Here is a 16062-nt window from a genome sequence, read left to right as displayed (position 1 = left end):
AGTACCCCACACAAGTGGAATCATGCAGTACTTGTCTTTTCGTGATTGGCTTCTTTGACCGAGCATATTGTCTTCAAGGCTCGTCCGCGTTGTAGCAGGTGTCAGAATGTCCTTCCTGTTCATGGCTGCGTGATACTCTGGTGCCTGTGTGTACATTCTGCTTATCCATTCATCCGTCAGTGGACACCGGGATGGCTCCCACCTTTTGGCTGGTACAGATAATGCTGCTATGAACATGGGTGCACAAGAATCTGTTTGAGACCCTGCTTTCAATTCTTTGGGGTATATGCCCAGAGCTGGAACTGTCAGATCCTGTAGTAATTCTATTTTTAATTTTTTGAGGAAGCGCCATACTGCTTTCCACCATGGCTGCACCATCTTGTGCGCCCACGAGCGCTCCAGCTGGCCTCGTCCTCATCAACACTTGCTTCCTGTGCTTTTGATAACGGCCACCCTAATGCATGGGAGGCGCCGTCTCCTTATGGTTTTGGTTCGCATTTATGTGATGTTGAGTCATGTTGAGCAGCTTCTCCCGAGCCTCTCGGCCATCTGTACGTCTTCTTCAGAGACATGTCTGCTCGAGTCCTTTTCCCCTTCTGAACTGGGTTGTTTGGGTGTTTGGGTTGTTATGTTTTAGGAGTTCTCTGTATAGTGCAGATATTAACCTCCTGTCAGATATGTGATGTGCAGATATTTTCTCCCACTCTGCGGGTTGCCTTTTCACTCTGTTGATAGTGTCTTTCGATGCACAAAAGTTTTAAATTTTCATTAATTCCAGTTTGTCAGTTTTTTGTCACCTGTGCTCTTTTGTGTGATAGCCAAGAAATCCCTGCTAAATCCAGTGCTGTAAAGAATTTGTCCTGTTTTCTTCCAAGACTTTTATTGTTTTAAGTCTTAAATTTAAGCTCTTTCTCACACTTTCTGTCATCAAGCTACCAGCATTGTTTTTGGCATTTCAAGGCTTACTTATGTATCCAGTTGTCTTGATTTTATCAAAAGAGATTCATGCAAGAAAAATGTCGAGTATTTATTATAGATAAATGAACATTTGACCAGCCTTTTTGGTAAGGAAACATCAAAATACAGTTTTCCTGCAATGTTAGGTAGTATGCTCTACCACAGAATATGTAAAAATGGCCTAAATATGAAAACCGTTGCCCTTTTTGTGGTGGTTGAGGCATAACGAGACAGGGAAACTGGCTGCTCAGAAATGGGAACGTCTGTTCGGGTCAGTATCACAAGAGATTTCCTGAGGGCCTTCTTGTCTAGCCTGCAACCTCCTCCGTGTTTTGTACCGTTTCAGCAGCACCCTCCCGCTGCCGGCTCTGACCACGCAAGCCTGGTTCTCCCGTTTCCCGAGAGTCTGAGGGCCGTACCTCCGCCGTGGAGCATCTTCGCGTGTATCCTGCAGCATCCTGAGTGACTGCTGGGAGAGGTTGTGCCCGGTCGCCCGGTCACTGCGGATGAACCTCTGCAACAGCATTTCTCAGCCCTGGCAGCAGTGATGTTTTTGGTTGGATAATTCTGCGCTGGAAGGACTGTCCTGTACGTTATAGGATCTTTAGTGGCACCCCGGCCTCTGCCCACTAGATGCCAGTGACATACCCCCGGTCCCTTGCTGGTTAGGACAACCAAAAATGTCTCCAAAAATTAAGTGTCCCCTCGAGCGCAAAACTGCCCCTGATTGAGAACCACTGCTTTAGACAGATTATTCAGAAGCAGCTCTCCTGTACCGCAAGTCTGAGTCTGACTAGCCACTGACTAGGAGACGAGGATTCCCAGACACCATTTTGATCTTCTCGCTAGTCATTTTGATGTTTTGACTACACAGAAATAAAACTGACAAAATTGCAGCTGCGGTGACTCATGTTTCAGTAAGTCAAAGGAAGATTTCTGTAAAATTTATTTACTTACAGAAATTTTAAGTAACAGTAATGCAGACAGATGAGGAATCAGGGAGATTACGTGCAAAGCTATCTTAACAGGCAGTTTAAACTCAGCAAACCCAACGTTCACCTGTTAAATGACACTGAACATGTGCCTACAGTAAGACAGAGATGAGACGGATCCCCTCTATCTTCCAGAGAGCGCTGACTTGCCCTTAGATGGTTACTTACTATAAATAAGGCATTTGCTCTCGCAAGAGCTAGGAGTTGCTCATCAAACCCGGGCTTCTGTTGGTGTGCTCTCCTGGGTAGCAGCTGAACAGGGGCACGAGGGTAAACTAACTCGTTTACCCTCGACAGTCCATCCGGTCCTGAGTGAGCAGTGAAAGGCTAACACTGCATGACATCTACAAGCCCTCACAACTCTAAGTCTCTAGCACTGTAACTGTTGGGACGAAAGAGAGAAACCAAAACATTACAGATATGTAATGATGTGCTTCTACCTAATTAGAAACCACCTTTAATCTCGGAAGATGGTTTCTTCACAGTAGGATTTGGTATCCATGGAGGTTTTAAGTTTTAAAACTGGGATTTACTTCATTGTAGAGGACTATTCTGAGATGAACGATACAGAAAGGCTACAATTTATATAGAAGATGGTTATTGTGGAAAATATGGACAAGGGGGTTGAAATTATTGTTAATTATTTAGATACTCGTGCATGTGCACAGGAGTTGTCTATTGTATGATTTTACAATGGACGGTAAGCTACAAAAATAGTTAATACAATAATTGTTCAGTTAAAGCATCTAAGGAATAAAGTAAGCCTTCAAGGAATTCCCACTTTTCACTTTTTAAAATGTTGGTTATAGAAAAATCAGCATCACATTAAATGGTTATTGTACCAAGTAGCTGGCTTATTTAATACAGCAGTAGGACACCGTGCCGAAGATCAGCTGTCTCCCACCCCCTGCCCCCGCAGATACAGGACAGAGAGAGATTTAAAATGTGTACCTTTACCAAATGCAGAAAAAGTCCTGAAATCAGTCTTCAAATATGATGGGAATTTTCCAACACAGTCAAAAGATGAGCTTCATGTTGATTACAAACTGGTGTTATTTGCCAGGATACAAACATTAGGTTTGCACTAGCACAGTTCAGGTACTATTTCGCTGCTATTTCTAGATCAAATGTTGAGTCAGTTAGTGCTTCACTCATGCAGGTAAAATGTTCGAATGGGCAATCTATTAAGATAAACCAATGTTAGCAACCGTCAGTCTGTTAAATTTCAAGCACAATTTACATTTTCTAAGTTTATAGGTACCAGAGCTACATGTGCCTTTGGTAACTAAATTCCTACTATGTCCCCTTGGCGCGGGTATCACTTATTTGCATCTCCAATGTGAACTGGGACTATGATATTTGCCCACTTGTAAATAACAGGAATGAAAAGCCCAAGGGATCCAACAATTGAAACCAGAAGAAAAGTCCACAGAAACATCCGATCCAGCACCTGGGCTATGAATTTCCAGTCTTCAACAACCTGTTGCAAAAAAAAGAAAGAAAAAAAACACACACATTAAACACATAATTTAAAATTGTGTAATTACTGTAAGATACTACACACTGAGTTAGGGGCCAGATCAGTTTGTGCCTCCCGCCACTGCCTCATAACAGTGAGTGACCCGGTGCTCAGAGCTCTGGGACACACACAGCCTCCACAAGCTTTCAGAGACGCTACGCACTCTTAATTTACACGTTGATTTGTAATATATTACAAGTGGCATATTTTGATAGATTTTTAATAGGATATACTACTTGGATATTTTTTAATAAACTAAAAAAAACTCTTTCTTATTATATAGTTATTTCTGTTACTTATTCTTGCCCAGTAGTGTTTACTTATTTTAATTTTTAAAGAGAGCCCAGCCTAAGGTTAATTAATTTCAAACCAAATTAAAAGTTGGTTCAGAATAATACTTATTGGAGAGCCCTTAATCTTCTTCCCCTCCCCACAACCTGCATTATTTGGTTTTGGATTCCCTAGGGGCCATTTTAATCTAAGTTCATGAATTCAGATCTGCTGGCGTGGACCTCATTTCATCCCGTTTTGCAGCCTAAGCAGGGAGCGACCTCAGCAGCTCTGAGCGACCTCAAAGGAAGGGCAGGTGGAGACCAGCCCCTGAGCACCAGAGGCTGCCCCTGCCTTTGTGAGGCACGAGGTCCCCTACAGGAGCTCTGCTCCCACTGTGGGATAATGTGGACTTTAGGTGGCTGTAAACACTCTACTGATGGTCTAAGTCCCCCTGAAAATAAAGTCCATTTACTGGTTCCAGGGGGGATGAGCGCTGGCCCTTTTGCACAATACTTCGCAGACATTTATTAAATTTCATCTCAATCCAAGTCATTATTTAGTATCTATATGTTTTAAGACTCCATCGATAGCTTCAGACCTCACAAACTAATCATACTAATGATGAAATAGAAACTTTACAAATCCACAAGCATTAGAAGTTTTTCAGAAATATATGTCATATGTTCCTTCTGGGGGGAGGGCTGTAATTTTACCAGATTCGCTTTGATGCTTCCCACACCTGCTAGAAATGTTTCCATTTAAAAAAGCTTTAGAAATGAGAATTCATATAATTTTAATGGGACTATTCAAAGTAAATTCAATTAGGAAAATGCTATATTCATAGCTTTAAAAATATTACACAAGAGAAAGAATAGTGACACTGAAATTTGACATTTTAAAAGAAAATTCAATCTAATATCACATTAGTAGAATGTATTTATGTTCAATTATTTTAAATATTAACCTTAAATAAGAAGCCAATGAGAGTTATTTTTCTCTAATAAAGTTTTACATGAATTTTTATTTTTAAGCAAATTAAGCATATTATTAAGCACTATTACTAAACTTCACATGAACACTTGGACATATCATTTATGACACCAGAGAACACCTTACTGCTTTTAATTTCACTGATATTCTCTTGTAAATGAACAACAAAAAGACATATTCTAGAAGAGAGATCTTGGCTATACTTATAAAGCCTACATTAGACTAATTTGTTAAAAAATAAAAGAACTTCTGATAAATGATCATGCCAAGTTGTGCCTACAGATCACCACAGAATTCAGACACAAAGTTATGGAAGATAAAACAATCACAGCAGGATTATCACTCTTGAGAATGACAGAAGTTGCCGGGAGGAATGGAGAAGTGAGGTGAGCAGAGATGCCCTGATGCAGATGTTTTAACTGAAACCAGCTTTGGTTAAAGATCTTCTACGGAGCAGCACATCAACATTTCTGGCCCTCGACCTCTGCATCATTTTGAGGGTCCTACTGTTTACTCTACCAGACCTAGAAGCAGATGTGCATCTGTAAACAACATGTCACAGACCTCACGGACATCATTCTCCTTCATGACGTGTCTGGTGATGTAGCGGATAGAATCAAGCGCAGCTTCCAGTGGGTTTCGAGAAGGCTCTGGTCTCCCAGCGCTCTCAGTCCCCTCTTTCTGAGCGAAGTATCTGTCTACATGACTTCTCATGCAGAGCAGTTTGGGAAGCTTGTGGAGAAATATCTTGCGGACCCAAGGCGCCATGGCATCATGTGTTGAGGAAGAACGGTGGTGGATGTTGATGGCGAAGACAGTGACCATGATGGACAGCGTCACAAAAATCATGGTGAACACCAGGTACTCTCCAATCAGAGGGATGACTTTGGAAGACGAGGGGATGATCTCCTCAATAACCAGCAGGAAGACAGTCAAAGAGACCAGTACTGACGTGCAGAGACAGATCTTCTCCCCTTCGTGGGAGGGGAGGTAGAAGACGAGCACGGTTAGAAACGAGAGGCCGATACAGGGAATGATAAGGAACAAGGTGTAGAAGAGAGGCAGGCGCTTGATTACAAAGGAGTATGTAACATGCGGGTACCAACAGAAGCTATCCGTTCTGTTCCCTTTGCTCCCTGTGGCACTGACAATTTCCCATTCTCCATTGTCAAAGAAGTCTCTCTTGTCTACGTCTTGGTCCTCTAAAATAATATCAACCTGGGATCCATCGTAAGTCCAAGAACCAAACTTCATGGAGCAGTTCTGGAGATCGAATGGGAAAAATGTAACGTCGATGGTACAAGAACTCTTGTAGTTTGCTGGCGGCGTCCAGGTCACCGTGCCATCATGCCTGACGACCGCTTTCGTGCTGGCCCCCTCGAAACGCCCGTCCGCGCTGAAATAGACACAGGCACGTGACAATGAGAGACGAGACGGCCCAAGCCCACACTTCACGAGCCTGCTGTGAAAGAAAGCCCACGCCAAAGCATGAGACACTTTGTAGGTGATTATGCGTGAGATACAGGGACTCTGTTCTAAGGCCATCTTCCTTAAATACAGAACCCTCCTAGAACCGAACTCCTTCCACATCCTCTCTGAGACTAACGATCCAACTCTATTTCACAGCTTCCTGACATTTTAGAGGTTGAAAGAGTTCACCTTACTTGTGAAATATAACTAGACTATTTAAACAATCAGAGAGTAGCCAGAGCCTGAATCCATGTTCCTAGACTCCCCAAACAGTGCTCTTCCCCTCCATCATAAACACTGGATGCCTGCTACGTGTGCTTCTCAAGCTCTGCTGCTCCATGAGCGCACACCCTGTATTAGTTGACCAACATAAGCTTTCTTGGAAATACTGGTTTCTTTTATCTTAAAACTCATGTGACTTTTTTGCTAGACTCATGCTTATGGAAGCATGTTTTCAGCAGCCTGGAGAAATGTGACGCTCCAGGGAGCTGTGTCCTGCAAACTTACAGCTTGTTCCCTCTTCACCTACAGAGAAGCGTGCAGGGAAAAGGTGTTTAAACACTAATGTTTTTGCATAGCGTTTGCTCTGTCTTCATGCCAAATGCCTTCTTGCAAATATTACAGAGTGCTTTAGGAGAAGCACAAATTCCGAGATTTGCCATGGGGCGGTCCTATAAAACCTGAAACTCGATCCCAGAATTATCCTTTCCCCAAGTGAAAAACCATCCTCAAAACACATCTAGGTAGGATGCCTATGAAGATGAGCTGACTCTACACTCCTCATCATGGGATAATTCCAATACATTATTTAAGCAAAATTAGAAGCGAAATTTATTTGAACATAAAGTAGGATTTCAACTATTTTTAAAAATATACCCCCCAGGGGCACCTCAGTCATTAAGTGTCTGCCTTTGGCTCAGGTCATGATCCCAGGGTCCTGGGATCGAGCCCCGTATTGGGCTCCCTGCTTGGTAAGCCTGCTTCTCCCTCTCCCTCTGCTGCTCCCCCTGCTTGTGCTCTCTCTCTCTCTCGCTCCCTGTCTCTCTGTCAAATAAATAAATAAATAAAATCTTTAAAAAAATTAAAAATAAAAAAAATACCCACCAAATCTAGGAGGCAATCTGCCAAATATGTAGTCTAGTAAATCGGAGGGTAAGTTACTCCAAGTAACACCATCCCCCGTTCCCATCTCACTCACTGCCTTGTGAAAGCCCACCCTGCCACAAGGAAGCTGTGTGATTGTGGACGCGGTTATAACACCGTCACCCATTCATCTGTCAACAATGCTACCTGAACAATAGTGGGAATCGAATAACGCACAGAAGCACGGACCACACGGCCAGACACAGAGTGAGTCCTTTGTGCATGTCAGCTACTGTGCACGTTGCCTCCAAGTGCAGGGACAATGGGATTGATTATAGGTGACTCCCCAACTTCCTTACACTTTCTGGACTTCCCAGATGTTCTACAGGTCTTAAAAATCAAAGAACACTTTTATGACCAGGAAACAATGCACCAAGAAAAGAGAGGATCCATAGAACCTATGTGTAGGGTCACAAAAAAACACACGATCAAGTCATTTGATCTTAGAGCTAAACAATGTTCCAAAAGGAAGAAAAAAGTACTACTGCCCAATAAAAATGCAAGCATTTTCTTTTGAAAACACGAAGTGGCATTTAGAACATAACTTACTTATCAAACAAAACAATGTCTGGAGTCCAGAGAGAGTCTGAAGGGACGCGTATAACTTTGATTCCTCCATAGTCCTCAGGACGCCATCTTAATTTCACATCTGTCCACTCCTTCAGAACAAAGACAATGGCCTCAATTGCCAATTGCAATGACACTGATAGTCAAGAATAGTAAAAGCTATACTTTTTACCACATCCAGAAGTTCTAGATATAAGAGCATCTCTGCTTGCCATAGAGAAAACTCAGCTCCATGTCTTTCTTCAGAGCATGAGAGCGCAGCCCTGTCCCCTAGCTCCAGCCCTGGTCCTCATGCGACACAGGTGAGGACTGTGTTCTGCTCAGCACCTCTTCCCCCACCAACGACCACGCCCGGGGGCTGCAGCCATGGGCATGTACAGACCAGGTTTAGGCAGACGTTCTCTTTTCCAGCTGTATTGTCATTGGCTGGACTGGTCCATGCAGGGGAACCGGATTTATTACACACTCCACGATGTAAGCACCTGTCCAACCTCCACACGGTGACATTCTGGGATCATGTTAAGACTTGAACCCCCAAAAAAGGATGCAGGCTTTTTAGGAGTTGGGGTCAGGGAAGTGGTAGTAGGTATTAAAATTCAGCATAATAAAGAAAGAGCAACTGAGGACATAGGTCTGATGACCCAGAAGACAAAGAAGTCCTTCGTACGAAAGGGGCTCCACATGTAAGAACAATTATCCCCCGTTCCCATCTCACTCCAAGTAAACACCACAATCCTGGCATCAGCCCAGGCGTTTGCTAAACCCCTGGCCTCCCACTGCTTCTCTGACCCCCTCCACACACCCCTTCCTCCCCGTGGTTCACTCACCCCTACCCACACTGGCCTGCTTGCTCCTCCTTTGTATGTGCTGGTCCCTCTTTGCCTGGATCACATCTCCCCAGATACTCACATGGCTTGTTTCTTCTCCTCCAAGCCTTGCTCAAACATTACCTTGTCGTGATGCTTTCCCCACCCATCCTATTTAAAAGTACATCCCCGATACTCCCGTACCCTTGCCCCCGGTGAAGCTTGTCAGTGTTCGAGGCACAATACAGCTTCCTTGTTTCTTTCCCCTGACTAGAAAGAAGGTCCCTGATGGCCAGCACTTCTGCCCATTTTGTTCACTGCTGTTTCCCCGGTGCCCAGCAGCCGCTCCACGAGAACCCCATCAACGCCCACCCTCCCGCATCCTGCCCACCCACCGACACCCCCTGCTCGTGTTTCTCGTGCTGCAAACCCTCCATTCACAGCACCTGGGATCACTTGGGTGACCTTTTGCATTTCATACACACCTGTTTCAACCAGACATTCGTTGTCATTAACTGATTTTTCTCATCCTATAAAACAAAAACATAAATAAGGCTGATTATTTCAAGTACAGAAACAATAATTCTTGAAATAATAAGAATTTTCACAGTTTTTTACAAACACTCCTGTCTGTACAGTCCCTATATCCTGCTCATCGATGCCGTTCTCTAGAAGGGCAGGATCATTTTTCCAGCCTAATTTCACGTTATTCCCTTCAATATGCTCTGTATTTCAGATAAACTGCCGTGGAGTACACCGTTGGCATTTTAGATTTAACACTCACAGGCTCGACTACTCTATGTCCTCAAACCTGAGACACAGTCTAAGAAATAGGCACAGCATTTTACATACTTAGCACTAAGAAAGGAAAAAGCTGACAATGAATTGTAAGTCACGATTAATGATAAAACACATGGTGATTTTGAAAGTGCTGCGATGTGGGGAAGGGTAGTTATGTCTCCCTGAGCACAGATCTGAATCTGATGAGCTGCCATGAAGAAAAATTACTGAGGTCGCTGCCATGAGTGCAACCTCATAAGCTTTCACAGCCTGCTTTCCTAGAGAACTGGGGTTTTTGATACTTGCCACTCACATCTCCCTGATGTTATTTCTTTGCTGAGACCAGCTTTTCACTGAATTCTCAAGGCCCAATTAAAGTGACATTTCTTCCACTACATTTTGCTGAAATATCATGGAGCCGACTGGACCTGTACAAGACCATTGTGACCACCAACCACAGTGTGCGGGATATAACGCTAAGCGCAGAGACCCACAGTAGTAGGGGGCCATCCCAATGCTGGGGAGAGAGGACGTGGTTTTAAATGGCTTAGGTGCCTGGAGGGGACTCTTTCCAACAGCAGGTGAGTGGCCCGGGAAAGAGGGGGACAGAGGAGGCTCCTCCCTTGGGACAAAGACAGCGGTGAAGTCCCTCCATGGGAAAAATTACTGGGAAATACAGCAAGGCCATCCCTCCTACACTCCGGTTCTAAATGGCAATTGTCCTTGATTAAAGCACTCGAGCCGGAAAGGACCTAGAGATTCTTTCTACTGAAATCGACTCATTCTGCAAATATAGAAACTAGCCCAGTGAGGCCACTTGCCTAAACACCACCAACTGGTGGAAGAACTGATGTTAGATTTCAAAGCTCCTAAGTTTAAACCCTACTCTGCCAGCTCCACTGTCTGCCCCAGAGTCATGCAGCATCCACAGTAAGTGCTGGTCTCTGCGCCAAATGTTCTAAACAGAAGCATTAACAATGAAGAAAGTTCTGGTAAACCTATTACCTACGACGCTATAAGGCAGTAGGTCCTCTTTGAGAATACAATGAAACTTATAGACATTTTCCCCAGAAAAATATGAACACACATGAAGTATGCACTATGGGCTAGGACCCAATCAACACTTCGTATCTTCAACACAGATAGAGGAATAATACCTAAGTTCACAACTGGCCCCAAATGTGGGGGTACAGCCCAACTTAAGGTCACCCCTAAGGTGTCTCCCAAGCATCTCTCATGTGTTCAGCACAACTCAGGATGCAACAGACGCAAACCCCGAGCAAGGACAAATGCAGGACTGCACCAGGAGGCAAGAGCCGGTTAGCAGAGAAACAACTACGTGTAAGTGGAGCAGACAATAGTTTCTTTAACCTGACCATAAAATTAGCAACCGACAAGCAAGCCAATGTGGAGATTTAAGAAAGAGTGAGCAAGCGAGAACACACGGGAAAGAAGGCAGGAATCTGAGGGAACTTCCAGGAGGAGCCCCAAACGTGACTGCAGACCGAGGGGGACAGAGCTTAGCGATGACAGGGACATCTGTTCTCCGTGCGCTCACCTCACCTCCCCTGGCTCCTGTCCTCCTTCCCTCTTGTTGCCACCACTGACCTTGTGTTCTGGGCTCTTCTCTCAGGAAACAACCCTTCACCAACTTCCCTGCTTGGCTCACCCTTCCTTCTACCACCTCCTACAGATGTTCCTCGAGGACGGACCTTCCTGCTTCCCCTGCTTGCTTGAAAACTCCTCAGTCCCACATTTTCAACACTCGGCCCTGGGCCAGGCTGTCCACGCTGACGTCCTTAGCCTCCTCTCTCGTCACGGAGCCGGGCTTGATTTCCCAAGGCCCTTGGGAACATTTTCTTTTCCACGTACCACAGGCACCTGCTATCACAGTGGAACGCATCACCTCCTCTGCCCTACTCCATAGCGATGGATTTAACCTTTCAGACCCGTTCCTCTTCTCTTGTAACCGCTCGGGCTTCAGAACCTGGCACGTCCCACTCTACTCAGTGCTCAAGTCCTGCTACTCCTTCTACCTGGCCTCTACCTGGCCTATCAAGCTTCTCATCTCCTTCACTCAAGACCGTGTATTTATCCGTCCTACGGCTCTTCCCAAAGCACCGCCTTGACCCTCTCTGCTGCCATCAGAGCTGTCATTCACTCAGCACTTACCGTGCACCAGACACTGTGCCAGGCTCTGGGACGGAGCTGAGGAATGAAGCTTAGCCAGCTTTGAGGATGCCGCACCAGAGCGCGTGAGCGCCAGCCACTGTAACGGGCACCTCGTCAAAGTGCAAAGGGCCACGCGAATGGAGGAGACTGTCTTAGGAAATCTGGAAAGATTCCACCACAGGTCAGACAAATAAATTTGGCCTTGAAGGATAAGTGATTTGTTCCAAGAGGCAAAGTTCTCCAAGGGAAAAATGGCAGGGGGCAAAGTGCTGTGGTATGTAGGTTCCTCTGTGACCCATCAGGCCATCCCAAGGAGTGGCTTCCAACATTAACCCTTTGATCCAAACAGCCGAACAAAAACGCTCCATGTCACTCCTAAGCCTGTGATCATACTGCTCCTTGTTACTTTCCTCTCTTTAAAATGTTGACTTTTTTAAGTCATATTTTTAAACAAACATAATGAGAAACTTCCATAAAAAATGTTTACTGTCTTTGAACTTATTAAAAATAGGCCTATCATAATTACCAAATAAATTATTTCTAAACTATACGATATCATATAAGCAGTGCATTCCTACACCTATGGTGTGGTAATTATTTTTCCCTGCTGAGTTCCTTTAGGAAAATGACTGTCTCATCCATCTTTGTCATGCTCACTGCCTAACACAGAGCACCCACGATGCTCCAGGAAGCCCGTATGAAATGAAGTATGTAATGATATGCACACCTACCACATCCACTAATTGAGATATTGCAAGGCCAAACTTTATTTTTATTTTGTCATTCAGGTGTTCCACAGGACGAACCCATCTTTCGTAGTCTTGAAACAAATCCTTAAACAAACTATCTTCATGTTTTGCAACAAAGGATGGTTCAGCTAATCCTGTATAAAAATGTTTAAAAGTTAGTGTATTAGCTTGTCTCCCACCAAATACCTCTACTTTAAAAAATGTTCGGCTTTATCGAAGAACCAAACTATTATTTAGACTATTGATAGAGCTTTTACAGTAAAATATTAATACAAATGTTTATGATCAATAAGAGACACTGTGATTTGGATACATTTCTTAGTTAAATCAGATTACTCACATGGAAATACCCTGAGTTCCCTAGGAAACACTCAGTACTTAATACAGAGTATTTTAACAAGAGCTTTTAAGCTTTTAAATAAGTTACCAGAGCTAGAGGGGTTGCTTGTCATAAAATTCCAAACCTAGAAAACAGATACTTTGAAGTTCATTCATATCTACTGTAAATGTAAAATAAACAAGCTTTAACTTACATGATTTTAATATACGAACATATAAATACTGAATGAATTATTCAGATTTGTCATACCTTTGTTTGCTATACATTTGTATAAAATTACCTTAGGACCTAACACTTAAAAAAAAGAGAGAAACAAAAAGAAAAAAAGAGAGAGAGTGAAACAAAATTTTAAAAATTCCAGATGCCATAGCCATGGACTGGTTAGATTTATGGGTCACAGTTATGGTTTCTACTTCTACTGAGTTTAATTAAGCCTCTAAAGAAATGAGAGTTTTTGGTGTTGTATGGGTCAGAGTCTCTGTCAAGGATATGTGAAATGTGTGAAATTCAAGCATGTCATTTACGAGGACTCACGATTTTACAAAGAAAAAGCATTTACTTGAACCAAAATACCACTGGCTTATTTATCATGAAATACGCATGCAGGGATGTATAGTAGCTAGTGATGGTCCTTCTGCAACCTAAATGAAATGGTCTGACAGAAAATGAGAGCTTTCATGTCTAAAAGCTGTTAATTTTAGAGCTTCATGTTAAAACAGCATTACTGAACTATCTCTCCTCTCCTAATCCTATTTAAAAATTTTTAGCCTCTGAAATACCAAAAGTTTGAGGTTGTTTAAAAGATAAAAATAACAAATAAAATGTCCTTTAATAGCACCTAAGAAACTTTTGCCTTAGGGGAAAAGATACTAGCTTGAATTGCCACCTCAAATCTTGTTTGAAAGAAAGTAGATAGGGTATAAATAAGTTGATAGATGAATTCTAACATTCTACCTAATGATAATTCTTAAGATACTGCCTTGCAGGGCGCCTGGGTGGCTCAACTGGCTGGGCGTCTGCCTTCCGCTCAGGCCATGATCCTGGGGTCCTGGGATCCAGCCCAGAGTCGGGCTCCCTGCTCGGTGGGGAGTCTGCTTCTCCCTCTCCCTCTGTGGCTCCGCTTGAGCTCTCTCTCTCGCAAAAATAAATTTTAAAAAATCTTTTTTTTTTAAAGATACTGCCTTGTAAATATCTTCTCACTACATCCAATATTAGAAATACCATTTCCTTGACACAATTTTATAGAAATGGCAGGTCCTAATGTCAGTGCTATTTTAGCATAAAACCTTAATCATGCATTCAGATTCTACGTAGAGAATTTTTAGCTGGTTCTAAATGTTTTAAGTTTGTGCAGCTCATAAACCTCAGAATGTTTAAAGGAGAAGATCCAGAGCATTCCCCTCACTACAAAATGAAGCTATCGGACCGGAAATGCCGCTGCTGCAGAGCTGGTTCCGGGTGGAGTTTTGAAGGACACCCAGGGCCCCTCCACCTTTTGCTCTTTCCACCTGTGACAACTTTAGGAAAGTGCTTAATCAATGCCACACTCCCTGGGACCTCTAGCCCATACTCATGTTTGCTCATTCCTTCAACAAACGGCTACTGGCCGTGTGCCCAGTACGGGGAGCACAGGGAGAAACAGACACAATCCGGCAGGAAGACTGACACAGTATATAGGATACTACGAAACTCTATGGAAGCTGAATCAAACCAGAATACTCTTTTTAAAAAGTTGTTCTGAATAGTTAACATTTGCTCATGTATTTCTACTCAAAATAAATAATTTAAATCAATTACTTTCAACCTCAGTTCCTTGGAATCCCAGGGCATTCATTTTTCATACTTTTTTCCATTCCATTTTGACAGAGATTGTGTACTATTTAACATACACTGTTCTGTGTTGTTTTCCAGTTGTGTCACAAAAGTCTGGGATCTCCAAAGAAACCTTTCTAAAAGGTAGAAATCATTTTTGGCACTTCTACAGCCTAAGTATAATGCTAATCACAATAGTTACCTTAATACATTTCAGTTTTCCTTCCCTTCCTGACTGAAAAAAATAGGCAACTAGGAGAAAACATTTGCAGATCATTTATCTGACAAGGGACATATATCTAGAATACATAAAGGACCATTACAAATCAATAATAAAAAGACCAAATAACCCAATTTTAAAATGGGTAAGGGATCTGAACAGACATTTCTCCAAAGAAGAACAGCCAATAAGTATCTGAAACAATATTCAGCATCTTTACCCATCAGAAAAATGCCAATTAAAATTACAGTGAGGGACGCCTGGCTGGCTCAGTCGGTGGAGCATGGGACTCTTGATCTCGGGGTCATGAGTTCAAGCCCCATGATGGATGTAGAGATTACTTACAAATACATACATACAACATACTTACATAAAATATGTTTTAAAAAAAGTACAATGGTTACCATTTTGCACCCACTAAGATGGCTATAACCAAAAGCAGAGGTAACAAGTACTGGAAAGGATGTGGAGAAACTGGGACCCTTGTACACTCCTGGAGGGAATGTAAAATGGTGTGGTTGCTTTGGAAAACATTTGACAGTTCCTTAGAAAGTTAACTATATGATAGACCTGGCAATTCCATTCTCGGTAAACACCCAAGAGAAATGCAAACAGCTGTCCACAAAAAACTTGCACACGAATGTTCACAGCAGCATTCTTCATAACAGCCAAAAAGTGGAAACAGCACAGCAATCCATCAAATGATAAATGAAGAGATGAAATGTGGAATGCCCAATGGAATATTAATTTGCCACTAAAATTAATGAATTAATGATGCATGCTAGAACAGGGATGAACCTTTTAAATACTATGCTACATAAAGAAGCCAGTCCCAAAGACTATAAATTATATGATTCCACTTACATGAACTATCCAGGATAGGTAAATCTAGAGATACAGAAAACTAGATTGGTGATTGCCTAGGGAGAGGGCGGTGTGGGGAAGGAGGGAGATAATGTCCAAATACCATTTTTGGTAACAGTCACGCTAGACTGAACATACTAAAAATCACTGGATCATGTACTTTAAATAAGTGAGTTGTGTGGTATGTGAATGACATCTTTATAATGCTGTGACTAAAAGGAGAGCATCTTTATGACTGAGCTAAGATGGGGAGATCATGGACAACACAGCTCTGATCACAGCTGAGAAAATGTGACAAATAGCGTGGATATAACTTCAGAAAAATGTTATCTGAATAGTCACCCCACAAGTGTTCCTTTGCAAATAACAAAGATAAAACTAAGTGTGCAATGCCAGTACATTTATTTT

The 16062-nt window shown here is 42.8% G+C and overlaps 1 protein-coding gene across 2 annotated transcripts in view; it reads right to left on the bottom strand.

Annotated features, from left to right (window-relative positions):
- Nucleotides 1–1910: 1910 nt before the first annotated feature.
- Nucleotides 1911–16062, bottom strand: part of CHRNA5 (cholinergic receptor nicotinic alpha 5 subunit) — a 59355-nt gene continuing 45203 nt past the window's right edge. The window contains exons 2-7 of one of the 2 annotated variants that reach the window (XR_003515504.1): nucleotides 12401–12552; nucleotides 9203–9247; nucleotides 7894–8003; nucleotides 5296–6127; nucleotides 2901–3429; nucleotides 1911–2331 (exon numbers count right to left, since the gene is read on the bottom strand). Coding sequence is in view for 1 of the 2 variants with exons in the window: in XM_027568686.2 (XP_027424487.1) it covers nucleotides 3268–3429; nucleotides 5296–6127; nucleotides 7894–8003; nucleotides 9203–9247; nucleotides 12401–12552 (1301 nt within the window). In the remaining variant the exon portion in view is untranslated. Of the gene's footprint in view, nucleotides 3430–5295; nucleotides 6128–7893; nucleotides 8004–9202; nucleotides 9248–12400; nucleotides 12553–16062 lie in introns of both variants that reach the window. The other variant, XM_027568686.2, reaches the window with a different exon arrangement.

Source organism: Zalophus californianus, chromosome 6 (assembly GCF_009762305.2).
Source record: "Zalophus californianus isolate mZalCal1 chromosome 6, mZalCal1.pri.v2, whole genome shotgun sequence".
NCBI lineage: Eukaryota > Metazoa > Chordata > Mammalia > Carnivora > Otariidae > Zalophus > Zalophus californianus.
Note: the sequence above shows the minus strand (reverse complement) of the source record. Positions and strands in the feature narration are given on the sequence as shown.